This window comes from Miniopterus natalensis, chromosome 9, assembly GCF_054644295.1.
Source record: "Miniopterus natalensis isolate mMinNat1 chromosome 9, mMinNat1.hap1, whole genome shotgun sequence".
Lineage (NCBI taxonomy): Eukaryota > Metazoa > Chordata > Mammalia > Chiroptera > Miniopteridae > Miniopterus > Miniopterus natalensis.
Genome location: NC_142089.1, coordinates 10,178,746 through 10,204,647, shown reverse-complemented (window position 1 = coordinate 10,204,647; position 25,902 = coordinate 10,178,746). Strand labels below are relative to the sequence as shown.

Genomic DNA, 25,902 nt, shown 5'->3' with positions numbered 1-25,902 from the left:
CTTCCCACAGAGCTGGGGACGGCTGTGCCCAGCGGGCTCCGGCACATGCCAGCCTGCCCGCAGCGACACAGCGGGGAAGAGCCCTGTGCTGGACTGAGAAGACCCCGTCTTTGAAATGGAGACAACAACCCCCACCTCCCACTCCGGGACTGGCTGCTCTGTGCCTCTCGGGACAGCCCGCTCCACAAACCCGAGTCCCCTCTCTTCCTCGCTTGTTCATTCCGCTCTCCCTTCCTGGCAGGGGCCCCCCGGGAAGGCAACCTCTGGGCCTGCTCTTAACATTTCTGTGGCTGCAAAACTTGGAGGTGTTTAGGTGAGATGGTCAAACAGGGCTCAACACTTAGAGCCACCTGTCTACATGACCTGCTGGCAAAGACCCCTGAGAAATTTGCCAAGTTTATAAAACGTCATTGTTTATACAATTAACAAGAGCTTCATAAACTACAGGTGACTGGAACTCTCTGATCAGGGCACAGATATGGGGCAGAGATAAACCGCTATGTACTTAACACAAGCCCGTTCCTTTAGGGACAGCAGGTGTTCTGTGCAGGTAAATCCCCAAACTCTGAGACAAGGAGTGTGTTGAATACCAGGATTTCTATATTTTCTATCTCTATTCCTTTCGAGAACGCGTAACTGAAACATGTGTGCCTAGGTCCGTCTCCAAGGAGCTGGCTGTTTTAACCAACTAGGACATTCTACTTGTGACTCAAATCCTTTGGGGCACACGGATGAGCTCTATTTTCCATACCCGAAGCCAGAGAGCACTGCTGGTCACCAACCAAGTGGCTCAAGTAGGCTTGCAAAGTGGGAGAGAAAAGAAAGATGCTACCAGCTTTATCTCAGCTGGAGCATTTAAAGGGGATGGGGCTCATTCCCAAACCCCTTTTGGTGTGGAAAGTCCTAGAAAGGAATGGGAGGGTCCTCAGGCCTCCGGAGAAGTGACAGAGGGATGTCCGATTCAGTGCTCTAAATTCAGGCCACTTGGGCGGGGCTAGCCTGGAACCACACTGTGAAGGCTGGAGCGCCTTCCCAAGTGACCGGGAGGACAGGAAGAAGACCAATTTCCAGGCACCAGGGAACTAGACGTTCTCTGTCCAAGGGTGGAATGAATTGAATTAGTTTAGTGCTAGAGACATGGGTTGGGATCACTAGCAACAAAGGATTAATACTAATACTAATTACTAAAATCTGCTGGAATTGCATATATCAGCTTCCAAAGAGAAATCTCAGCCTTGGCCTCATCGCATCCTCTTGCAACCCCGAGGGCAGGCCTGGCAGAGATTCTTGTCCAGGAGATGGGCCTCAGGGGTCCAGGATGGCTTTAAAAGTTAGACATTGTTATTGTATATGTACACATGCCCATTTCTTCTGAGAGACACTCCGCAGTTTTCAGCCTGTTCTCAAAGGACTCTGTGACTCCAGGTTGCGAGGGCAGGGGCTGCCTCTCATTTGTCTGTCCTGGCACAACGGCAGGTGTGAACGAATGAGCAAGGCCCCATTTTACAAGAAAGGAAACCGAGGCTCAAGGAAGGGGTTGTGTGATTTGTCCAAGGTCACACAGCTGGTGGTGGGGCTGGGCCAGAGCAGTCTTCTGACCCCCGCCCCCCGCTCACGGCTCACACCACTCCAGGCTGCTGCGTCTGCCGAGTCCTTCCCACCCGGAAAGCTATGCAGCGGGAGGGAGGAGAGGCCTTTCCTTTCTTGCTTGAAGAACAGAACAGAAGCAATGGGGACTGGGTGCCTGGGGCAGAACCCGATGGCCAGGCTGGGGCTGATGTGCCCAGGGCTACTGTGCCTTCTCTGCCACTCCTGGGGTAGCTGGCTGGCATCATGGCCACGGTGGGGAGCTGAGGGACCGCGGGCCCCTCTCCAGCTGAGAACCGGGCAGCTGGAGCGAACCAAATTATGCCACACAAACAGCATCTCTCTCAACCTGGCCTCAGAGCGGAAAACAGTGCCAGATGGTGCACAGGCTGTTGATCTTCCTGACAACTCACCCAGCACCACTCACCCCGATGCCAGCTTCTCTGGGGACCTAAAGGGCAGCTGGCACCCAGAAGGAGGCTTTGTGTGGGCTGCACCTCCACCCGGGCTACGGCCCACCCACTCACCAGACACCTTCCCTGCCTTCGCCCTCCCGGTGCCCTAGTGCCCTGCTTCTTTTTTGCTCAACACTCAGCGGTGAGTTTGGGGTTGTCTCCTTGTTGGTGGCCCCATATACACTCGTTAAAGGGAGGATTGGGGGAAGAAAAGGGAGGATTGTAGGGAACTCAGTGTCCTTCCAGAAAGGAGAGCAAATGAGCCAAACTCTAATGCAGGGGCAGGACTTGGCTGGTCAGGGTACAGGAGGAGACATTTTAAGGTGTCCCAACACAAGTGGCCCAGACATCCTGCCCAGGGAAAGCAAGGCCCAGCCAAGCATTCCTGGGCGATGGCAGGGAATAGGAAGATTGGCTGAGGCCACTCGACTGGTCTCTGTGACGATGGGGCCTGGAATAAGGCTGGCCACCAACACCCCATGAACTGGAAAGAAGGAACGTGGCGGGCAAACTCATGACCTGCAAGTCCCAAGCAGCCGCCAGGGGGCAGCCTTTCGCAAAGGCTGAGCTACGGAGGGGACATCTGTTTCTCAGACGGGTTACATTCAGTATAGGGAGCCTCCAGTTCTGACCCCAACCGGATTCCACCTGGAGGTCACCGGGGTCATGGTCAGGAGCAGAGCTTCAATGAACCAAGCCTGAGTCCAATGCCCAGCTCCCCTGCCACTTAGGAGCTTCCTGGCCTTGAACATGTCCCCTAACCTCCTGGGCTTAAAAAGGGGGTGATAGGAGGAAAGAACCCAGCCCTCTCACTTACTATCTGCTGTGTACACCAGCTCGATGAGCCTGGTGCTTGAGAGACGGGAAATGCCTAGTCAGCGTGAGTTATTATCATGACCACAGTCTCCCCAGGCAAATGCTGTTACAGAAAAGCAACCTGGCCCAGGCGAGACACTAGCTTTGGGGTCCCTAGCTGTGTGGCCTTCAGCAAGTAACGCCACCTCTCGGAGCCTCCGCCAGGTTTTCTATCTGTGAACTGGGTGGAACAACCAGCCCTGCTTCGCAGGGTTGTTCCGGGGATCTGATGAAGTGTGTGTAAAACCCGCAGCCCAGCGCCCTACGTCCTGAAGCCCTGCGGCTGTCCCAGCCGCAGCTCAAGTTACCTGCAGCTCAGCTGCTGTCACTTTGTGGTAGATGAGCTCCTCGTCCCGGCGCTTCTCCTGGGGGATGGTGATGTTGGCCAGTGTTGTCTCAAAGTCCAGGATCTGCTGCATCTGGGGCCGAACAGAGTCCTCATCGCCTCCGCCGAGCAGCTTCCCCAGCTGGACCATGTAGTTCAGGTACCCTGTCAGCACCTGTGAGACCCAGCACCCCCAGCCTGTCAGCGACTGCCACCCACTGCCCACTGGACAAGGGTGGCAGGGCGAGGCAGGGCCCGCTGTGGGAGGGAGGGGTTGGGTGCTTTACCCAGGAACCCACTGGAAACTAGCTTCTGGAATGACTCTAGCAGTGCACCACTGCACTGGCTCCCCGAGGCCCTCAGGACGAAGGCCACAGGTCCCCAAGAGGGCTGGTCCCTGCTGTCCCGGCCCACGTTCCCTCCTGCACGCCTGTCCCACGAGAGCCACCAACGGGGCCATCTTTCAGTTCCTGGAACTCACTTTTTCTGAACCGTCCTCCTCTGTGCCCCCAGATCTGCATTAGGTCTCCAGGTTACTTTCTCAGCTCACCCTTCGCTCATTATAATTTGTCACTCTGTCTCTAATTGGTGGTTAGCTAATTAACCTGCCTCCCCTACCAGGCCCTAAGCTCCCCGGGGCAGGGGCCAGGCTGCCTTGTTTATCTCTATCTCCCCAGCAGCACGCTTCGCAGGCACCTGCTCGCTACAAGGGGGTAGAATGATGAATGGACACATGACGAACCTCAGGCAAGGCCTCCCTGGGACACCCCGGGATGCAGTCAGGGGGACGGGCAGGCGTGGGTTTTAGAGTTAGTGGATCTGCATGGGAATCTCAGTCTTCCCACTTACCGGCTAAGTGACCTTCAGCAGGTCACTTATTATCTCTGAGCTTTATTCCCTTCTCGGAAAACAGCAAGGTAAAAATAATACCCAGGGGACAGACGAGGTGAACAAAGTTCAGAGGAGGGAGATGTTCAGTATTTGCAGGGTAACTAGAGGCCCACGGGTGGCATGTATAAAAGGCCCAGCACCTGCCCTGGCCAGTGTGTCTCAGCGGTTAGACCGTCAGCCCACACACCAAAGGGTCGCAGGTTCGATTCCCCATCAAGGGCATGTACCTGGGTTGCAGGTTCAATCCCTGGCCCCTATCGGGGCGTGTGCAGGAGGCCAACAATTGATGTGTCTCTCACACTGATGTTTCTCTCTCTCCCTCCCTCCCTCCCTTTTTCCTTTCTACTCATTCTAAAGATCAATGGAAAAAATATCCTCAGGTGAGGATTGATGAAAAAAAAAAGGCCCAGGACCCACAAATGGCAGTGGCCATATGGCTGCATCGCTCTAGAATGGGGACAAATGACACCTGTTCCCTGCCTATTGTGCCCGTAATGCCTGAATGTGAAACAGCCTCATTCTAGGCTGGGGACATATGACACCCCTCCCCCGCCAGGGACTGCGTGTCACCTATCGGATAAGTGACACCTCTATGTTCCTCTAGCCTCAAAGACCAGCACAGGTGTGAACTCTCAGGGGACACGGGGGAGGGTGACAAACCACGGACAGCAGTGGGCTGGGGGTGGAAGCCATGCTCTCTGAAGAGGCCCACTCACCTTCTCGTTTTCGGTTTTGTTCAGGTAATAGTCCCTTGAGGGTAAGCCCAGGCCAGACTGGTCCACCTGGAGGGAAGGGCGGGAGGGAGTGAGAGGGAATCTCCTGTTGTGCACACACCCCGCACAGTCTCCACCCGCCTGGGCCCAGCTGGCACAAGGCAACAGAGGGCCAGAGGGGGTCCCAGCAGCAGCACGAGCTGGTAGCTGAGGTCGCCCCTGGGATAAGCCCACCCAGGGAGGGAACAGATACATGCGGGGCTGTATTCCTGCCCGTTCAAGTGCTCAGCTGCAGCTCTACTTCATAAAACACTTCCCAGGATGGCACAGTGGTTAAGTTACTCACAAGCCGCGTAGCCTTGGTCAAGTCACTGAACCTGTCTGATCCCTAGGTTCTTCATTGGAAAAATAGGGAAAAAATATCTAACCCTCAGAGCTGGAAAGGGGATTCAAGGAGAGAGTGCCAGTAAAGGGCTTGATGAACGTGGGGCAGATGAAGAAAGTCAATTCCCGATAGTTACTATCAGAGCCTTATGGCCACACCTTGTCAGACCTAGAGTGGGCATTATAGTTCATTTGATTGGTACGGAAATTGCAGCTCAGAGAGGTTGAGGCACTTGCTCAAGGTCACACAGTGAATGAGTGGCAGAGATGGGTGGAAACTCAGCCTTCACAGAGAGAGAGAGCTGGACTAAGCCACCTTAGCAGAGCTACAAAGGCTGGAGGCTGAGGTGCAGGGACCAAGATGTGGCTCCAGCTGTGTGCAGGGGTTGACATCACTCTTGGAGCCCACAGTGACCAATCAGAACCTCGAAGACTCATTGGTGTTGCAGTAACCCCACCTACCCCAGGAGGCTGCATGCCCTTTCAAAACTTCTTGCCTATAAAGATCTCATCCTCGGGAGCCTCCAGCAATAGCCTAGACTCGGAAACCAGAAGTGGGTCTCTGGCCAGGGCAAGTCTCCTCCCCACCTGCCCCAAGACAGCACTAAACTCAAAACAGGCCATGAGGTCCTGGCCGCTCGTGCTGGGAGCAGGTCAGCTCACCTGGATCACGTTGCTGTTGGAGTTCTTGGAATCGGCGCTGACGTAGACGGAGAAGAAGGGGGAGGTGCGGTAGTGGGATGTGACCACCTGCAGGATCTCCTGGAAGTTGTCCTTGTCCCAGGGCCCTGTGATGTTCCAGCCCCCGAGCTGTGGGGAGGGAAAGGAAATGGAGGGGCTGAGATGGCAGGGAGACCCAAGTACGAAATCTGTCTCTGCAGCTGACATGCTCTGTGACCCTGGAGCGGCCATCTGACCTCTCTGAGCCTCAAAGCAAATGAAAGGGATGGTCTTCATTAGGGGTTTCTGACCAGGGAGCCAGAGATCCCGGATGGAGCAAAGATGTATCCTAGACAAGTGAGCCATGAATCCACATGGCGGCTGCTCGCCGGGGGCTGGGGACAGGGATGGGGAGACTTTTCCGGTACACCGTTCACTTTTTGAATACTAAGTCACGTGACTGTCATTCCTTTTGAAACATAAATTCAATTGTGCCTAAAGCTCCATATTTTATTTATTTTTAAATTGTACTTATTTATTTTCCAATTACAGTTTACATTCAATACTATTCTGTATTAATTTCAGGTGTAAGGAAAGCTCCATATTTTTAAAAAGGTTGATAATCTATGGTCTACTGCAGTTTCTCTGAGTTGGATTTTTAAAACTCTCCTTGGTGTTCCCTGGTTGGGCACATGCTGGCACGTGGGGGCCCTGTGCCAGAGGGGAGGGACGGTACAGTCCCTGCTGCCCACAGCTCCCCACCCTGCCACAATGCCTCCCCCTGAGCCAAGCCGGGAGGTGTGGCCTAGAGGGAACACAGGCAGCTAGAAAACACCCACGGCCACCCTTGTGTGTGCACCAGGCAGCCTGGCCAGCCCCGGCGGCCCCTGGGAGTCCATCCAAGGCTGACTGAAAGGTGCCCAGGAAGAAAGACTCTTTCTCCTGCTCAGGAGGCCAGGAGTCCCTGGGTCAGTGGGAGGGCTCTGCTTCTGGTCCAAGACTTTCTGTTGGTCCTTCTGGAACACACCCCTGCTCTCACACAAACACTCTCTGAGGACACGGAAGCAGCAACATAGAGAAAGATTTTCTCTGTAAATACAGCCCCTGTCCCGCACAGATGCAGAGACACACGCACGTGTGACAGATCCACACAGACACTGGCACACATCCCCACACAAATACACAGATGGACAGTCCCACCCACAGAGATGAGCATGCATGTGTGCATGCGCGCGTACACACACACACACTCACACTCACACTCACACTCACACTCAGACAGCCCTGACACAGGCCAGCAACCAGGCTCCACCATCCAGCTGGGCAATGGGACTGGAGGTGTGGCTGGGCCCGGTGGTAGCTGAGAGCCGGGACAGAAGCCAGTTCCAGGCAGGTGGCCCTGGTGGTAGCTGAGAGCTGGGACAGAAGCCAGCGGGGCAGGCAGGTGGCACGGACCGGAGGAGATCTGGGAAAGTCTGCTGGAGGAACTCACCCTCTCGATCAGCTCCATCAGGGGCTTGGCCTTGAGCTCCTCGATCCTGGTTTCGTTCATACACGCGCGATAGTATACCTGGGCCTTCTTTTCTGCTTCGCTCACACTGGCTGTGGAGTTTTCTGGAAGGACAGGAGACAGCAGTTTGCGACGTGCCCCCACGTGCACTGGGTGGTCCTTTTCAGGCCTTGGTTGTGTGGCGTAAACAGAGCTAGGACCCTGCCTGTCAGGGCGGCAGAGAGCAACTCAGCAGGTATGTGACCGCCCCTGGGCACAGCCTGGCAACCTGGAGGCGCTCCCTGTTTCTAGCTGCCAGCAAACAAGAAGAGAATAGACCGTTTCTCCCGCTCTGGTGGTCAGGTTTGTAGATGTGTCCCTTGGTTGGCAGCACGGGCCACCCAGCTGGGGGACGGTCTGCTTTCCCCGCTGGCCGACACAGGGCCCGAACATCCCTGCCTGGTGCGTGGGGCAGAGGCCAGTCTTGGTTTCAGATCCCAGATGGCCTTTCTTGGGACAAAGACTAGAGTTGGGTGGAAGCCTTAGAGGCTTCATTCACTATGAATTTCCTTTCAGCTTCTTCCTCTGAGAGGCCGGGTATGTTCCTTAGACTAACAGTCAACTCAGGGGCCGTTTGCATTTCCCAAATCTGGCGAGCAGCATCGCAGTCCCTTACACTAGGACACCGGGAGACTGTCCCTTTCTCCTGTCCTTAGGGCCCTGGTCCAGATGCCCCTGCTGAGGGCCATGCGAAAGCACAGGGCAGGGTCCCATCTGCACCCAGTGAAGGTGACCATTTTCTACTGCTCAGTTCACAAGGACCTACTATGTGCCTGGGCTCCTGCGCCTGAGCTTTCATCTCAGCCTACCTCTCCAGACCCCACCAGGGTCCCTGACCCCCTCGGTTCACTCAGTCCAGCCTGCTTCCTCCCTGGGGAACTCCCCACTGCTCTGGCCACTTCGCCTCACTTCTCGTCTTTCCCGGATCCTGAAACCCCTTCCTTTGCTTCCTTCAAAAAGCCCTCAAACCCTACCTGTTCCATGAAGACTTTTCTGGCGGAATGTCACCCATTCATCCACTACACAGATATTAGATGCTTACTTTGTGCTGGGCTCTGTGCAAGCTTTGGGGGTGCAAATGACAACCTCCCTGTTCTCACGGAGTTTCCCTTCCACCACGAGGGCTCAGTAAACACATCAAGAAAAAACCACCCTCTAGCCCTTCTGCATGGGACACTGCCAAACTCTCCTCAGCCTTCAAGGCCTCTCGCAGGGGGTTCCCCAGAGGTTCATTCATGAAGGCTCTCAACACTGAGCACCTTGGGTGCCAGGCACTGGGCTGGGCACCAGGTTTTACAGACACGAATAAGACCCTCTCCCTACCCCCAAGGAGCTCCAGGTCTAACAGTGAACACAGGCGTACAAAGAAATGACCAGGAGACACCAAAGTGCTTTGATTAATGCAAATGGTTTTGGAACCCAGAAAAAAAGTCAAGCCCTTGGGTGGGGTGGGGCTAGGGGGGCCCCCAGAGCACATCTTATTTGAGCTGCTTCTGAAAGGTGAGCAGTTGCCCTAGGTGGTCTGGCTCAGTAGTTAGAGCATCAGTCAGCAACCTGAAGGGTCCTGGGTTCGATTCTGACCAAGGGCGAGTACCTCAGTTGCAGGCTTGATCCCTGGCCCTGGTCGGGGGCACATGCGGGAGGCAACCAATCGATGTATCTCTCTCTCATTGATGTTTCTCTCTCTCTCTCCTCCTCCCTTCCGCTCTCTCTGAAAAGCAATGGAAAAAATATCCTCGGGTGAAGCTTAAAACAAAAAGAAAGGTGAAAAGTTACTCACCAGGTAGAAATGAGGGGAGAAGGGCACTGGGTTTGGGGGGAGTTGGAGAGTGTGAGGAAAAACAAGCATAAAAGGGCATGTAGTTTGGAGAAAAGAAATCCATTTGGCGCAGCCAGTTGGTGCAAAGGCCACGAGTCACTTCCTGACGAGTCTAATCAGCTTTCCGGGCCCGTGTCCTGAGAGGTCCCCTGGCCCCAGTTCTTACCCTAAACAGCCTCAGAGTTTCCACTGGTTAGAGAACGTCAGCCCTGCCTGGCTGGAGTCAAGGCGACAGCCCTGAGGGGGGATGACAGGCCAGGGGCCGCAGTCATGAGCAGCGATGGGGGCTCAGCGTCTGGAGAGCACAGGCTGCACTGCAGCCTGGCAGCACCTGCAGGGCCCTGAGCCCCTCCGGAGCAGAAAAGCCTCCGGGAGCGGAGCGGAGCGGAGGCAGGGACAGCTCTCAGCTCCTCAGGCTCAGGAAGCAGCACAGCAGGAAAGCTGAGCGTTCCCCATCCCCTCCCAGGGGCCGCGTCTCTATGACAACGCCTCCGGGAAGGGACAGCAGGAATCCTCACTGCTTGTCCGGGCCTGGAAGCAGCAGCTGGCTGGCTGGCCACATCTGGCTCTGGCCGTGACCCTGAAATGCCACGGCCAGCGTCAGAGGCGGCACACTCTGAGCTCTGGCCCGCGAGCGGGCCTGGCACCTCCCTCCCGCAGTGCCCCAAGGCCACCCAGATAAGAGGCCCAAAGAAAGGCTTCAGGAACAGGCTGGCTGTGCTCATTACTTAACTTCCAGGCTGTCCTCCTTCCCCCACACCTGTCACTGGGAGGGGCGGAAAGCATCCAGCGCCTTCTCTCCTCCTGAGAGGCTGCCTCTGCGAGCTCCAGCTCCCTTCCTGTGAGCTCCGCCCTGGGGGTCACATCCCCTTGTTTTCCCACAAATGTTATTAAGTTCTTGTGGCCTGGTGGCTTCCGGGCTGAGGCTGGAGGTGCCATGGGCAAAAGGATGCGAGTCTGCCTGCGTAAGGCCCACAGCCTGCATGAGGGCGAGCGAGCCAGCCAGCCATATGACAGTCACAAAGGTCTCGGATTACACAGTGGGGTGAACGTGATACGTCCCGGAGGCCTCGAGAGAGGATCCCTGCCTGAGCTCTCAGTATGAGCTCAACGTGGAGTGGACGTGGGGCTGTGCCTGGGCTGCCTTACTCACTAGTCCACATGCTGGTTATCCGTGTTTCCCCAGCACCAGGTGGGCACACAGCCCTCAGCTACATCTGCTGAAAGCACAGAGCCCCGTGCCTGCTGCTGAGAAGGAAGGACACCCTATCTGGGGGTCGAGGGGTGGTGAGGTCGGTGCCAGCTGCACACTTGCATGGGAGGAAATGAGGCAGGTGGGACAGGAAGGGACAGGAGCAAGGGTCCCACCAGCAGTCAGTGTTCAGACCCCCTGGATAATCCCACGCTGACGCAGGCTGGGGCAGGAGCCCAGGAGGAGGGAAAGCTCATGGAGCGCAGGGGACAACTGCAGCCCACTCTCCCACCTCCTCGCAGGGCACCTACTACCTGGCAGGCACCAGGGGGACAAGAGCTGAAGGGAGATGGCCAGGTGGGAGGCAACTGTAACAGACCCTGTGAGTGGTGAGGGGCCCGGGCCAGGTGGCAGCAGAGAAGCGGCGAGAAGCAGTAGGAGGAGAGAAAGGAGTCGAGCCTGCTGCCCAGTTTCCTAGGCTCAGGCCAAGGGGTTGCTGTGAGGTGTGGAAGGCCGAGGTGGGGCAGGTTTACACGTTTTAATTGGACATGCCTATTAGGCATCCAAGTGGACCTCTGGGTGGGAGCTTATAGAGCCGTGTCTTGAGCTACGTGGAGTCCGAACAGACACTGCAGTGTACAAGCTCCTTAAAACTGGCTATGTGGCCCCAGATCACTCATTGTCAACAGGGCAATATTGCCCCAAGGGGGAGAGAATTAGTTCTTAGGGGGCAGAAACAACTTACTCTTCCTATGTGCACATACAGTAGATGACAGGTATACAGCATATTTGTGGAATTAAAATTTTAGGAGGGGGTAATAATGAAAACGGTTGAGAAACACTGCCGTGGCTGATCTGGGCCCCGCCACCTGCCACCTGCCGCCTGTCTCCTGCTCTTCTCCCTCTCGCTCCCATGTTCCTGCCCCAGGGCCACCGAGGTCACTGTTTCTCCTGCCTGCCACACTCTTCCCCTCACACCCACGTGGTCTATTTTCTTACTAAATTCAAGTTTCTGCTCAAATGTCTGCCCCTCGGAAAGCCCACCCCTTCGTGGCCGCCTCTTCCTCCCTCTCAGGCCCGCACGCTACTCGATTTTTCTTCAAAGCCCTAATTCTTATCAACCGTGTTATTTATTTACTCATTTATGTGCTTACTGTTTGTCTCTCCCGCTGGAATGTACTTCCACAGGAAAAGACTGTTTTATTCTCTCCGCAATGCCCGGCACCTAGCGATGTCTGGCACACAGTTAGTGTGCAATAGGTAATTGTTGAATGAATGAATGAGCGAGTGAGTGTTCTGGGGGCTCCACAAAGAAAGGTACCAATCACTTCGGCCTGAGGGAGGAGGCTTGGGTTCAAAGCGAAATCAGCCACAGACAGTTTCCTCTATAGGAAAAGCTTGGTTTCCTCTAAGACATACCTGCCTGGGTTTACTTCCCAGAAGGTTCCATGGGATCAGCTAGGAGAAGTCAACAGGGCAGCTCCCAGGACTGATCAGGACCATGTTTTGGAGATGGTGGAACTGCCAGGGTCCCAGTGGTATAGAGAGATAATCTGGCAGCCCAGGACCAGGCAACAGGGCTCCCAAATGCCTAGGCATTTCCTTCTCGGGACCCAAAGTTCCAGAAGCTTCCTCAGTCACTTCCCCAAAATCCCAGAGAGGAAAGACAGCACACCATTTAATCAGCCTGCTCCTTCCTCTGGGAGTTTATATTGGATCAGCCTCTCCCACCCCACTCCCCGGGAGGAAACAAATGCCCAGGCGGCTGGGCGGCTGCAGAAATGGGGGTTACTGGGAATCCTGGCCAGGAGCATGGGGGGCCCCAGCTCCACATCAGGGCAGGACTAGTGTTTGTCTTAGATAAAACCACAGACTCAGCTCAGACAATCCCAGCCCTCAGGAGCCCCATCCTGTGAGGGGCTGTGGGGTGCTGATAAAGGAGGTACTTTTTCTGCAGAAGAATCAAAAGAATAATACCCTCGGCATTTCCTGGTGCCGGCGTCAGGCCCAGGCTGAGGTCTCCTCATCGCCACACTGACACCCCAGGTGCACGTTACCACCTCATTTCAAGGAACCTGCCTGGGGAAGCAGAGCTAACTGGGGGCTAGAATCTGAACCCAGGCATTGTTCAGCCTCCCTGAGAAAATGAACTGCTTCCGGGGTGTGGGCGTGGCTGTGCGTGTGCCTCTTGCCACAACAATTTCCACCAGTGGGTGTTAGTATCACGCCCAATTTATACGCAAGAGGTGGGGTAACTTGTCCGAGATCACACAAGTGAGTGGCTGAGGCTGCCAGGACAGGAGCCTAAGCTCTCTCTGCTTTCCTTTCCTTGCCTACGGTTGGCTTGGAAAACCAGAGGAAGAGCTGAAGCACTCCAGCCACTGCTAAGAAGCCCTGGATACCCACTCCCATCCTCTGATCAGTTCATCAATCAGTCCATTTAACCATGCCCCAGACGAGAGGGAAGGGCCCACTGCTGCAGACACAATACTGGACAGAAATCATTTCTTAGAGGTTCCAGGTTGCCCAGAAAGATGAAACTACATTAGCCTATAAATACTGGAAAGATAAATCAGAATAAAAATACAAGAGCTGTCACAGGGTGACATGATTAACTGTCAAGTCACTGACATGGACAAATTTAATGCTACTGGAATGACTCTTATGTGTTTCTCAGGGAGACTGGTGTCAGGGGTAGGAGAAAAGAAGGCCACTGGCTTCTTTCTGGAATCTGTATTGCTTGAATGGTTACAGTAAGCAGGCACTTGGGTTCTTTGCATGTATTAATCTCATAATATAAGATATAGTAAATACGATGGGTACACAAAATGTAATTGTAGCTCAAGCCCAGAGAGGCCCTTCGGTAGCCATGGGAGGCATAGGGAGGAAATAAGTTTGAGAAAAGTCTTGCAGGACTGAAAGGGGTGGGGTAGGAACTCTGGATGGCAGAACAGTCTGTGCTAAAAGCACAAGCCGGAAAGCCCAGGGCAGGCCCAGCCTAAGAGACGATCCTTCTGCTGATAAAGGGAAGCCACACTCTTGTCTCCTATGAGGACAGCCCAAGCTGGCGGCCTGGTGGGCGGCAGTGCCTGTTGGATGAGGCATCTGTGTCTCATGCAGCTGAGGTCACTGCCCTCCAGCCAGCAGGCTGCAAGGACATGCCACAGTGGCATTAGGCCTAGTTCAGCCCACCTGCTACAGCTCCGCCTGGATTTCCTGAGGGGCTAGGGTGAACTCACTGCTCACCATGAGAGACAGGAGAGGTCTGCCCAAGGTCACGCACGAGCTGATCGTTATAGCTGTCCTGCGTGGCCAGCTGACACAGTCCTCACCAGCACTCTGCATGTCCCCTCTCCTCCTTCCACCACCTGGGGAAGCTCACCCCACGCCAGCTGGGGCAGCCTGGGCACCCCCTTGCCTGTTCCAATTCCCATCATCTTTAGCTCGAAACCAGCTTGGCCTTAAGCCCAAGAATGTACTGGCCCACGCGCCTGGATTTTTTGTCACCTACTCACCTGCCTCCTGCCTTTTCAGGGGTTTCCAGGTATCAAGGTCCATAGGTGAGGGGCCATTTTCAGACTAGTTCCCAGGAATGGGCCTAGGGGGGAGGGAACTCCAGGATGTACCTTCTGGGGAAGCTGCTGGTCAGTATGACATGGGGGTGGCCCCAGCTACAGTGTTCACCAGGCCCGGGCCAGGTCTTGCCCAGCCCGGAGAGCTCAATCACACAGGAGTTTGGCGAACCAGTTGCAGCCGCTCCGCAGCCTCCGCCTGATGAATCTGACTCAGTGGAGCCAGTACAGAAGCACACAGGCCTGAGGCCTCCCAGCCCTGGGACTGACCCCAGCTCCACCATCTCTTAGGCAATACATTTCCTCTGTATTTTTTAGTCTTATCTGTAAAATGGGCATATGTGGCCTATGCCACAGCTTTAACAAAATACAAGCCAACCGCCCAGCATGATCGTGGGTATGCCCCGCACCTCCTTCCCTAATAACTGGTGCACTTTGGTGCTTCCATAAGAAACAAAAACAGCAAGAATTACTCTTCAAATTACCCCGTTAATCCTTAGGACAGCTCCCCTAGTGCTCAGAGTTAGTCCCCACTTTCCAGGTGCAGAGCCGGGCAGGACCTCACCTAACACAGCGGGGGGGCAGCTCTGCTTTGCGGAGAGCGCTTCCTGGGTGCCAGGCACTCTGACCACCACACACAAGTTGAAACTCACAGCAATGTGAACGTTGTGCGGTAGGTGGCCATCATCCCCAGTTCACAGATAATGAAACTCAGCTCTGAGGAGCTGGTTTGTTTGTCCGAGGCCACACGGGCAATAAGCTAGCATGCCAAGGCCTCCTGACCTCACAACCCGCAGTGTGGCCTCTTGATCCCACCAGACCCTGGCCCTGGGTCAGGGGCTTGAACACATGGTTCTGGCTGTTCTGTGCCCTAACCCTAACCCTAACCCTAACCCTAACCCTAACCCTAACCCTAACCAAGGTCAACTAGAGGTGCCAAAGGCCTCACAAGGGGCAAACAGGAGGACTTTGGTTAGAGGCTTATCACGCAAACCCAATTATCAGGAGCCCAAGGCAGATTGCTGCCTACAATGAGTAACTCTCAGATAAACCGTTGTTATAACTTTTGTCAGCTCACAACCTTAAAACCTAACTTCATGTATTCAGCCTTGATTCCTTTCACTCACAACTTGCAAAAATCAAAGTCAATACTAGGCAACAGCTAAGTCTCAGCCTTAAGTCACAAAAGCAAGGACCACACTGCCAGTTTTTGTGCACTTAATATGTGCACACACACCATCCCATGGTGAACTTCAAACGTGTGTTCTCTAGTTCTCAGAACTCTGCAGTCTGGGTATTACTAGTCCTGCTTTACAGACGAGAAAACTGAGGCTCAGGGATAAGTAACTTAGGATCACACAAGTGACGGGACAGGCATTCTAACCCACTTTCACCTACTCCAAAGCCTCAGGTCTTCCCATTCTGCCAAGCTCCTTCTTTGGCCTGGCCAGGTTGGTCCTGCTGACAGCCATTCATTGGACCCCTGCCGGATGCTTACCGAGGAGGTGCTTGATGATGGCTTGGTTGTGCTCCCAGAGGTTGCTGAACGTCCCCCAGCGCGAGTGGCCATCAGGCACAGGGTGGGCTTTGATCCAGCCGCCGCAGGCATAGGTGAAGAAGTCTTGGCAGGGGTCCACCGTGGGGTCCATGGAGCTCAAGATGGAGCTGGTCACTGAGACACAGCCCTGGCTGAGGCACACCGGGGGCGTTTCTGGCAGGGCACAAGGACAAGAGGCCAGTGAAGGGCAGGCAGAGAGGAGGCTGCAGGAGTACAGTGCAGGTGGCCTGGGGTCCTGCGGTGCCATGCCCCACCCTGGCCCTGACCACACAGATTTGGAGCTGGATGGTCACTGGACCCCTCCAGAGAAATGATCTCAGTAGATTCACTATCTCCTGGCTTATAAAATAAGACTTCTGTTTAGTTGCCTAAAATCTTTTATATGGCTTAAAAGTACCCTGAAATAAGGTGCTTCTCTTAATTAGCCCTTCCCTCTATAAATACTGACTTTTTATTATTCCTTGCTGTTCAACAAATTCATTCATTCATTCATGCATTCATTTGTTCAGATAATTACTGAGTATATTCCAGATTCTTGCTGAGAGCAGTGTGTGTGGGGTGTGTGTGTGGGTGTGTGTGTGGTGAGGGATATAAAAGGTGTAGTCCTGCCCTAGCCAGTTTGGCTCAGTAGTTAGAGTGTAGGCCCTTGGACTGAAGGGTCTTGGGTTCGATTCCGGCCAAGGCTCTACCCCTGACCCCGGTTGGGGCATGAATAGGAGGCAGCTAATTGATATGTCATTTTCACGTTGATGTTTCTCTCTCCCTTCCACTCTCTCTGAAAAGCAATGCAAAACAATGTCCTCAAGTGAGGATTAAAAAATAAAAATAAAAAAAATAAAAAGTGTAGTCTTTTCTTTCAAGAGCTAATAATTTAGTTGGGGATACACACATTACAAAGGAAAAGTCAAAACACAACAGCAGGAGATACATCTGTCATTCATTCTACGAACATACACTGAGTGAACTTAGTATGGGCCAAATGGGTGGTGCAGACGCTATGGTGCCAGGACTTAGGAGGAAGAAAGACTTTTATGAATAGAAGGAACTATAAAAAATCCCACTGAACACAAGGCAGGAGAGTGAAGTCATTGAATCCTCAAAAAAACCAAAACCAAAACAACCCTAAGAGATCATTTTGTTTACGGCCGTTTTTACATAGAGGAAACTGAGGCACAGAGAAGCTAAGCACCCTGCTTAGTGGCCAAAGGGATCTGAACCCCACCCTCTCTAAGCCACGTCTGCTTTGGGCCTAGAAGGGAGCTCTCCTGGTGAGGACCCAAACACTGCCAGGAGGCAGGGGAGCCCCACCTGTAGGTGTAGCGTAAGGAGGGACAGTAGTTGGTGCAGGTGGGCAGTGAGCAGGGCTGCGAATCCTACAAAGTGTCCCCAAAACACAATCAGCTTCCTCTGCAACGTGGGCAGAGGTGTGAGGGTTGTCCGAAGGCCAGGGGCAAGAGGAGGGGGCCAGACCCCTGCCTCAAGGTTGATCGGTGGGCTCTAGCAAAGGAACCAAACTGTAGGCAGCCTCCGCCATGGCCGAGCCCGAGGTAGCGAGATGGACCTGACTCTGCAGGAGACAGAGGCCGGCGGTGCAGGCCGGTGACTTAGAACAGGCCCAATGGGATCATCTGTTGACACAGCTGTGCCGGCGACAAGAGGGACTGTTTACTGAACACAGCTCTGCACCGGGTACTTCACACACATTCGTGATCTCATTTAGGCCTCAGGACAAGCCTCAGATACAGGCATCACGCCCTGTTTAAAGATGAGGAAACTGAGGCTCTGAGCAAGTGTGGGGGGGCAGGCTGCAGGCTATTAACAAATGACAAATGCAAAGGCCTGTGGGTTGAACAAGGGCCCGGAAGAGCTGAGCAAGAGCACAAAAATCAGGGGGGCTTTATTTTGAGGCAATTACTTGTTTTGAGATGCCTATACAACAACTGAAAATCATTGAGTCGTTAGCATGAAAATAGAGGAGGGAAACGGTAGGGAATAAGTGTCATTTTAAATATCTCTAGATCAGATCACCTTAAGCAAAGCTGCATGGCCCGCTCCCCACCCGGGAACACGCCGTAATCTTTCCGGGAGGCGGGGGCGGGGGGAGAGAATGTCTGTGAAGTTTGAAAAAGCCTATTTACTATTACGATATAACTTCGTATTTGGAAAAGGAAAATAATACCTATTGTCTTTGTACAACAAACTACAGGAAGTAAAGCCCGACAAAATCTTGGCTGCTGGGAATGCTCAGAAGTCTGTCTGGGGGTGAGAGGGTGATCCCCAGAGTGGGGTCCATCAGAATCTGTGTGTGTGTGTGTGTGTGTGTGTGTGTGTGAGTGAGATTGATTGATTGATTGACTTGTAGTTATCAAAAGGGTACTTGGGTTTAAAACAAAGTAAGAAACCAGTCCCCAGGAATCAGTCTGAGTTCTCCACTAAGCACTTACTCGGCTAGGCACAGGGCAAGGTCCCTAGGTGGTGCTTAAGCAATAATAAGCTTTGATTATTTAACTGATGGTTGGTAGGTCCTTTAAACTATTCCTGACCCAGAAGGTACTTAATGCATACTTGATTGATTGTTTCCAGGACCCCAGCCCCCCTCACCTAATGTCACCGTCAATACTCAGACTCCATCTCCTTGGGGAAACCTTCCCAGACCCTCATCCCTCTCTGGGCCCCCTGGTGAGATCTGAGCACAGACTAAGCTGTCTCCCTGTCTACCTTCCCCACAAGAATTAAACCTGAGGATAGGGCCAGCATCTTACGTGCTTTTATATTTCCTTTGCCTAGCATTGTACTTGGCACCTAGCACTGTCCAATACCTTTGTTGAATGAATGGATGAATGAATGAATGAGCTTTGTCCACCACTTGGGTCATCACCTGTGGAAGCAGAAAGTATTTCTTCCCTTTAGGATGTGCATGATTACTCAAGGAAGCAGGAAAGGTCCCAGATCTGGGTCATAGATGCTTGTCTGGACAGTACGTGGCCTCCACACTGAGTTTGTTTTGCTGCTGCTGTTTGTAAAGCACCTGCAAGTTTCTAGAAAGGAAGGTGCAGCAGGAAGGTGGACTAATATGTATTTAGAAGCCCAGACATAACTTAGAGGTGAGTCTTTCAGAATCCACAGAGAATTTGCTTTGTCTGGTTTTATGTTTGCTCAGATGTGGCTGGTGCTAACACCTGCTGCTGGGTAATGAGGTTACTGTCAATATCCAGGGTGGCCACTGCTTTCTCAGGCCCAGGCACCTGGTGAAAACACACGGGTTGGCTCAGGGGTCACCTGATCCCGACCCAGCTCCACCCAGAGTTCCTTTCACCAGGTCCAGGCTGGGAAAACCCTTCTACATCCCTGAGAAGGCAGGGATAGAGGCAGAAACAGCATTCCTTCCTGTGGGCCCCTCTGTTGCCCAACCACTAGAAGCCACTTGTTGGGGGTCCCTTCTGGTTTCTGGTGGAGAAACATCTTGGAAACTCCTGGGGCAGTTTCAGGGCGACACTGGCTGCTGGAGTCTTGCCTGCTCCCCAGGCACAGGGCCAGGGGCTGGGGAGATGAGGGTGGGCAGGGCCCACATTACCTGGCAGGGTGTTCTGAACTGAAGCTGATCTAGGCAAGATCTTGCCTCAGAGGCAAGCTTGCAGCTACAGGACAAGAGTAGAGATTGGTAGAGAAAGGCTGTTCCCAGCTTGTTCTCCTTGTTCCTTTGTCCATTCAATCATTTATTTATTCAGTTTGTAAACTATTTGCAAACCTATGGCATGCAGGCATTATGCTAAGTACATATGGTTAAGAGCGTGAAAATCATTAATCAATCAAACATGCGTTAAGCACCTGCTAGATGAATGAATGAATGAATGAATGAATGAACGAATGAACAAAGAACAGGTGCTTGATGCGGGAGGGATTAAGGATGGCTCAGATGAAGCCCTGCCCTCTCTCCAGGCCCCCAAACTTCTCCCTCATCCCAGTCCAGCAGGGCCACGCAGGTGGGCCAGCACCTCCACAGTGCAGAAGGCTCAGTGAAGCCCAGGGTGGATGTTTCCAGATTCTGTAAAGGTTCACAATCTCCCTGACGGGATGAGTGACCAGGTGACCAAGTCCGTGGGGTTGGACTCTCAGAGGCTGTTCAACCAGGTGGACAATCGGACATCTGAAAGCTAGATGCTGGGGCACAGGGAGTGAGAGACCCTGGACCTGGCTGGACTCCCCACCTCGTTTTTCACTTGGACCCACATTCTCACTCAATAAATGCCTATTGAACATCGAGTCTGTGGGAGGCGCCTGGCTAGATGCTCTCAGCCAGACACAGAGAACCAGCGTCGGTCCCCGGAAGGGGCGCAGTCAAGTCGCTACACAAGGTAGGACAGAGAAATGTGATTACAGAGGTACATAAAGGTCAGCTGGGTCCTGAGAGAACAGCTTTTCTGGGAGTCCTAACACACACTGGGGTGCACCTAGATTACCAAGGGAGGTGGAGCCTGGGCTCTGGGGCCCAAGGGCCTGTGGCTGAATTTCAGCTTCCCCAACCCCTTCTGCAGTAACCTTGGGCAAGTCACTCAGTCTCACTGCCTCAGTTTCTTCATATGTAAAATGGGGCCAAAAGTAACACGTCATGGGGTTGCTATAAGGAGGAAATGAGATTACATTTGTAAAGAAGAGGAGCGGTATTTGGTCCATGGAAAGTATTAAGCAAACAGAAGCCATTATCGCTGTTTTGTTGGACTAAGGATGGTGGACAGTGCCAGCCTGTGTGCCTCACCAGCCCACACATCCTAACAACAGGACCCAGAGCCAAGGTTAAAGAAGTCCTGGTAGGTGCCAGGTATGTGCTACACATTATCTCTGACCCTTGGAGCCATCCCTGAACTGGGCACCATTCTCCCTACTCAAGTAGAGAAGACACAAGCACTGGGAAACTAAGTGACTTGTCCAAGGTCATACAGACAATAAGTTGCTAGGCCAGGATTTAGACTCGTGTCCTTCTGACTCTGAAACCTTCACACCACACATACCGCCCATGTGCCAGGTCTCAGGCTATCTCAGCAACCCGAGTCCGCCAGACTTAGCTCTCTCCGTGGCTTTGGTGGCCAGCTCAGCTTAAGGAGGGAAGCCCCTTGCACAAGTGGACAGAGCTGAGGAAAGGAGTCAAGCTCACGATGAAACACAGAGGCACCTACTTGTCCGGTACTGGATGCCCAGCACTGCCACACAGGCCACCAGTCCCGCTGCCAGAAGTGCCACCAGCACCACCAGCCGCTTCTCCACCTGGGTCCGCTCGGCCCAGCATCTCTGGCCACTCCGGGGGCTGTGGAAGTTCACCTGCAGGGAAGGAGGCAGGAGGGGTGGGGAGGACATGAGCCCAGGGCTCCCCCTCCCCAGGAGGAAGGGGCTCCGAGGCAGGCCCAGGCCCCGGGGAGACATCAGGGTGGCTCTCCTGCCTCAGGGGTGGTCTGGTTCCCACGGACAGGGTCCTAATCCAGGAAAGGAACCGCCACCCTGCTCAGCAGCTCAGATTTGCTCCTAAACTTCAGAGAGTTGAATAGCTCAACCCAGCTGGGCTTGTATTATTTCTGTGTCACCCGATATGGGTGGAAGGAAAAAAAACAGCTTTTCCCTGTTTTTCCAGTAAGGAGTTCAAAAAAGAACAGGATGTTTGGCCTTGCAGGCATCCAGTGAGTGTCCAGCTTGGCTCTCCTCGAAGCCCCTGCGACAATAGGCTGGGACAATGCAGCATAAGGGTGACACCACCACAGCTCACACTTCCCAGGAACGTGGGCGCCCTTGGCTCCTTAACCCCCACAACCCTATGAGAGCTATTATTAGTTCTCTTTTTACAAATGACGACATGGAAGTCCTAGGGGGAAGACCCTGCCTGTCATCACACAGCTGCGTGGGCGGAGCTGGAACTGACCCCGAGTCTACCGATTCTGGAGCCACCAGCGGGTCAGAGATTTGAGTCTTGGGAAGATATCAGGGGAGATGCAATGGAGAAACAGCTCCATCCAGGCAGCTCCTCAAAGGGAGGGAAAATGTCCTTAGCTTCACAGTTTAAACAGGAAGGGAGGGACAATGAAAGGAAGTGGAGGGCGTGGCAGGGCCCTGGGGCCGAGGAGGGACACACCAGCCAATAGCACTCAGAGCCCTCAGCCTGGGCCAGCAAGGGCTCTCCTCCGTTAGAAGAGGTACTTTCTGCAATAGCCAGGGCACAGTACAGGAGGGGTCCCCTGAAGGTGGGGCTTGGTTCAGAGACTTTACGGCTGTGTGCCAACAGCTGAGCATCAACTCAGGCCATGTTGGAAATACTAAGACGAAGACAGACTCCTCATTTTCAGGGGCTCACAGCCCAGAAGAAAGGCAGATAAAGACACAGACTGGGGTGGGTAGGGGTTCAGTCAGGGAAGGCTTCCTGGAGGCGGGGGAACGCCTGGGCTGAGTCTCCAAGAATAAGTAGGAGCTGGCCAGGTGAATTGGGGAAGAGGAGGGGGTTGGCAAGGCCTAGATCCTAAGGGTCACCCGGAAGCGGGTTTAAAGGATGTGGGCTCCTGCAGGCTGGAATGACATGAGTAGATTTGCCCTCTGGAAAGGCCAAGGTGGAGGGTGGCCCATAGCCTGCCAGGGGGTGGGGAGGGAAAGGAGCCGCCAGGGGAGAGGAAGAGATCTAGACTCTGACCTGCAAGTGCCCCACTAATAGCTGCAGTGTGGCTGCCCCTGGGAGTCAGGTCACCAAAGAGCCTTACTGGCACTTGGGGATCTGAGGCTGGCCACCTTGGGAAAGGAAGAGCACTGAGTGGCCTCATGGTCATCGTTGGGTATTTACTGGCCAGGAAATGACTAGGAATTGCTGCACCAGGGAAAGGGGAACACAAGAACTTCTTGTGGAAGACTACGGGGTTCTAAAACCAAGAAAAGGAACTTGGGGCCCATCATATTTTCCGTGGACGTCCAGGAGGCTCAGAAACCAAAGCAGCTGCGTCAGGTGGTGGGGGGTGCCACCTTCTAAAATCCCTTAAGAACTTTTCGTAAAATGTGAGAAACAAAGATTCTGGCCATGCTGCTCCCATGAAGTTAACACTGGGCTGGGAGGGCCTGGTGCAGAGACAGAGCTTAGGATGCTGCTAACGCGCTCAAGGCTCTGGAAGGTTCACGAAGGCATCTGTCTTCTCCCGCGGTCTACCTTGTATTCAGAGGGGTCCTGAAGGGTACAAAGCAGGTGCTGGCACCTATTCTCCATCTTCCTGCTGCCGTGCCCCTGATTTGTCTCACGTTCTGCCTCTCGGGGCCCCAAGATCATGGCTTAGCTCATGGAGGCGGCGGTGAAAGGCAAAGAGGCAGGGGGCCCTCTGCCTGGGGCTGGCTCTAGGAAGCTGGGGCGCACAGCCACCAGGCCGGGGAAGCAGGGAAACCTCCCCTTACGTGGACAGAGCGACACCGCAATCTGAGGTGGTGGCGCACAGAGGAGAAAGAAAGGAAAGGAACAGGGGGGAGGAGGAAAGGAAAACAGAGCAGTAACAGCAGCTAATATCTGAGCGCTCTCTGTGTGCCTGGCACTGTGTTAACTCTGTTTTGTTGCTGGGTGGTGCTACTGTATCTGCACAGCCCCCAAGGGTAGGTACTAGTATTGGGCCGAGAAGAAACACAGGAAGAGGCGGGCGGAGGAGGGAACAGGGACAGGCCACCTCTCCCCGGAGCCCACAGCCTCAGCGTTGGCCGCGCTGCCCGAGGAGCAGTCAAGCTGAGCCTCATTGTTTGACGGCAAGCAAACAGATGGTGTTCACTGTAAAATTTAATTAGTGTTAACTCAGAATTAACTTAGACATTCACAGTTCCAAGCAGAAATGGCAAATGGAATTTGAAAATAGGGTTTTTAACCTTTGTAATGGTCTTTGCTTGGCTTGTACTGCCCGGCTGAGGGTCAGTTGGTTTCTGGACAAGCCCCATACCCATCTCTGAGGGTGGATGGAATCCAGAGGCGTCCCCCTAGGCAGGAGGAGTCACCTGGAGGCACTGGGCCACGAGCAAGAGGCCTCTCCGGGAGAGGCTGTCCAGTTCCTGGGTGTAGTGGACAGGGCTGGGCTGTAAATCTGAGTCCCTTCTCCTCGCTGAGCCCCTGGCGGCCTGCCTGCCTCCTTCAGAGCACCCAGCAAGCTCGCTCACAGCAAGGGGACGGTGCGAATGTTTCTCACGTTGCTTTCGGAAATGAGGGCATGTCAATCGCCAGTCTGCAGCGGCTGGTAAGGTAGGCGGGTTAGTGGCGGGCAGCCCATTCCACCTTGGGTATGTGACTACTGGCCAAGGAGCAGAACTGACGCTTTGAAGACAGACTTGAAAATTACTATGAATGCTCAGCTCACCAGCGGGCTTAATATCCCATTTATTGTCATGTCAGGCAGAGAGGGAATGAACAGAAAGAAAAAGATGCCTTGGAAAGAGAGAGAGAGAGAGAGAGAGAGTCAGAGAAACAGAATGAGAGTAAGCGAAACAGTCGAGCTGTGCAGCCCGGGTTCCCACAGCCAAGGGAACAAAGCCCTAATGAGGAATAAATATTGGGTTACAGAAATGAGTGCTCGGCTCACCTAGGCTTACAGCAAGAACGAGTTCTGCAGGCAAGGACGGGCCACCACTGCCTGGGGCCCAGGAGACAAGCCAGCAGCAGAAGCGGGGAGGTGGGTGAAGCCTGACTTTCAGACACAGCAGGGGATCAGGAGGAAACGCAGCGCTGAACCATCGCCAGGTCTCCCAGTGACCTGGGCTTCATGGAGCAGAAAGCAGAAGTCAGTTTGACCAAGGGTTTGGCCAGGAGCCCAACCCCTGCCAAGAGCCTGGCCACCCCATGACTGCTGGCAGGGCGACCAGGCTGCCTGCCTCGGAGCAGCCTTTCAGAGCAGACAGACCATGACAGCCTGGCCCTGTGTGCACTCTGCCTCCATGAGGGTGTTAGGTTGGGGAGGTTTCTTCCGGAAGTTTCCATATGGCAGACTTCTGGCTGAGGCCACGGGGGCCAGTCCAAGGCAAAACTGTAAGTCCTCCGGTCCCCCCCATCGCTTCTCTGAACCCCACCTGCCCCCGTGCTGACTCTTCCAATAACCGCTTACAGGAGTACCTGTTGCAGGAGACAGAACTTCCATCTTAACAGGAATTAAAGTCTAATATTCAGAAGCAGCATTTTCCAGTTCTCTTTGCTTCTGAGAAGGGACACAGCTGCCAATGGCGCAAGAAAGTAGGTTGCCCTTGACTTTATCAAGACCCCATGTGTGTCGCTGGGCAGCCTCTGGGCCTTAGTCTCTAATCTTTAAAATGAGGAAGCTGAATGAGGTCCCAGGTCTGACTACCTCAGATTCTAGAACACCTCTAAGGCCAAGAGTGTGAGTCTCTAATAGGTGGATGGGGTTGAAAGAACCTCCTAGTAAGCAGGGAGGTCTTTCAAAGTATTGAGTGGGACTGTCCCTAAAATCACCCTTGAAAGATAGCCTGTGTGTGGCAGAAAAAGAGAGAGAGAGAGAGAGAGAGAGAGAGAGAGAGAGAGAGAGAGAACCACCGCTAAGAATTAAATGTAAAATATAAATATGAAAAGCCTTTCTTTTTCTTGAAAAGGATTTTTAGAATTACTGGGTGCGTTTCAAGGTTTTGGTAAGCGGTCATGGCCATCTGCTCCCCAGTTTAGGCTGCAGGGGTAACTTTAGCTTTTCCTGTCAAGCCACTGAAATGGTGTGTGCTGGGGTGTGGGAGGCCGGGCAGCCAGTCTGAGCAGAGCACAGGCCTCCAAGAGAAAAGCTATTCTATTTAGGGCATCACTGAGACATCACGCCCGGTGAGTTTCTATGATAACCCTGATAACAACCAAATCTATTTCCTGTGCACTATACTACGGGCTTTCACTTACACTGCCTCACTTCGATCTTTGCAACAGCTCTAAAAAGTGGAGTAATAGTATTAAACTCCATTTTGCACAAAAAAAAAGCTGTCTAAATGAGTTGCTCGCCGGTCTCAGAGGCCATGAGTGGCAAAGCTGGGGCTCCGTGATAGAGCTAGCTGGCTTTAAATTCTGCACTCAGTCCACAGGGACTAGTTTTGATGACTCGCAACTTATGTCTAAAATATGAGATAAAGGGAAAGAAAACCCTTTTCGGGAGGTTCAGGTAGAACTTGGCTCTGGCTACATTCAACTTTCTGTCAGTCTGTTCAGTAACGAAGGTGGCAAGTTTGGCTTAAAGATGGAAATTTTCATTTGCTAGTATCAGAATCAATACCTTTAGAGTTCCTAGAACCAATGGGCTTCAAAACCTTGAAAAAACCAAGCAGCTTATTTTTTATAGCTGTCCGTCAAGAGAGGGAGATTTGGGAAGGC

The 25,902-nt window shown here is 53.5% G+C and overlaps 1 protein-coding gene across 2 annotated transcripts in view; it reads right to left on the bottom strand.

Moving 5' to 3' along the window:
- Positions 1-25,902, bottom strand: part of ECE1 (endothelin converting enzyme 1) — an 88,994-nt gene that overhangs the window by 19,147 nt on the left and 43,945 nt on the right. For both annotated transcript variants that reach the window (XM_087820179.1, XM_087820178.1), the window contains 6 exons: positions 20,735-20,876; positions 15,501-15,713; positions 7,363-7,484; positions 5,874-6,020; positions 4,830-4,895; positions 3,206-3,397 (listed from right to left, as the gene is read on the bottom strand). In XM_087820179.1, the coding sequence (XP_087676305.1) occupies positions 3,206-3,397; positions 4,830-4,895; positions 5,874-6,020; positions 7,363-7,484; positions 15,501-15,713; positions 20,735-20,876 (882 nt within the window). The remainder of the gene's footprint in view (positions 1-3,205; positions 3,398-4,829; positions 4,896-5,873; positions 6,021-7,362; positions 7,485-15,500; positions 15,714-20,734; positions 20,877-25,902) is intronic.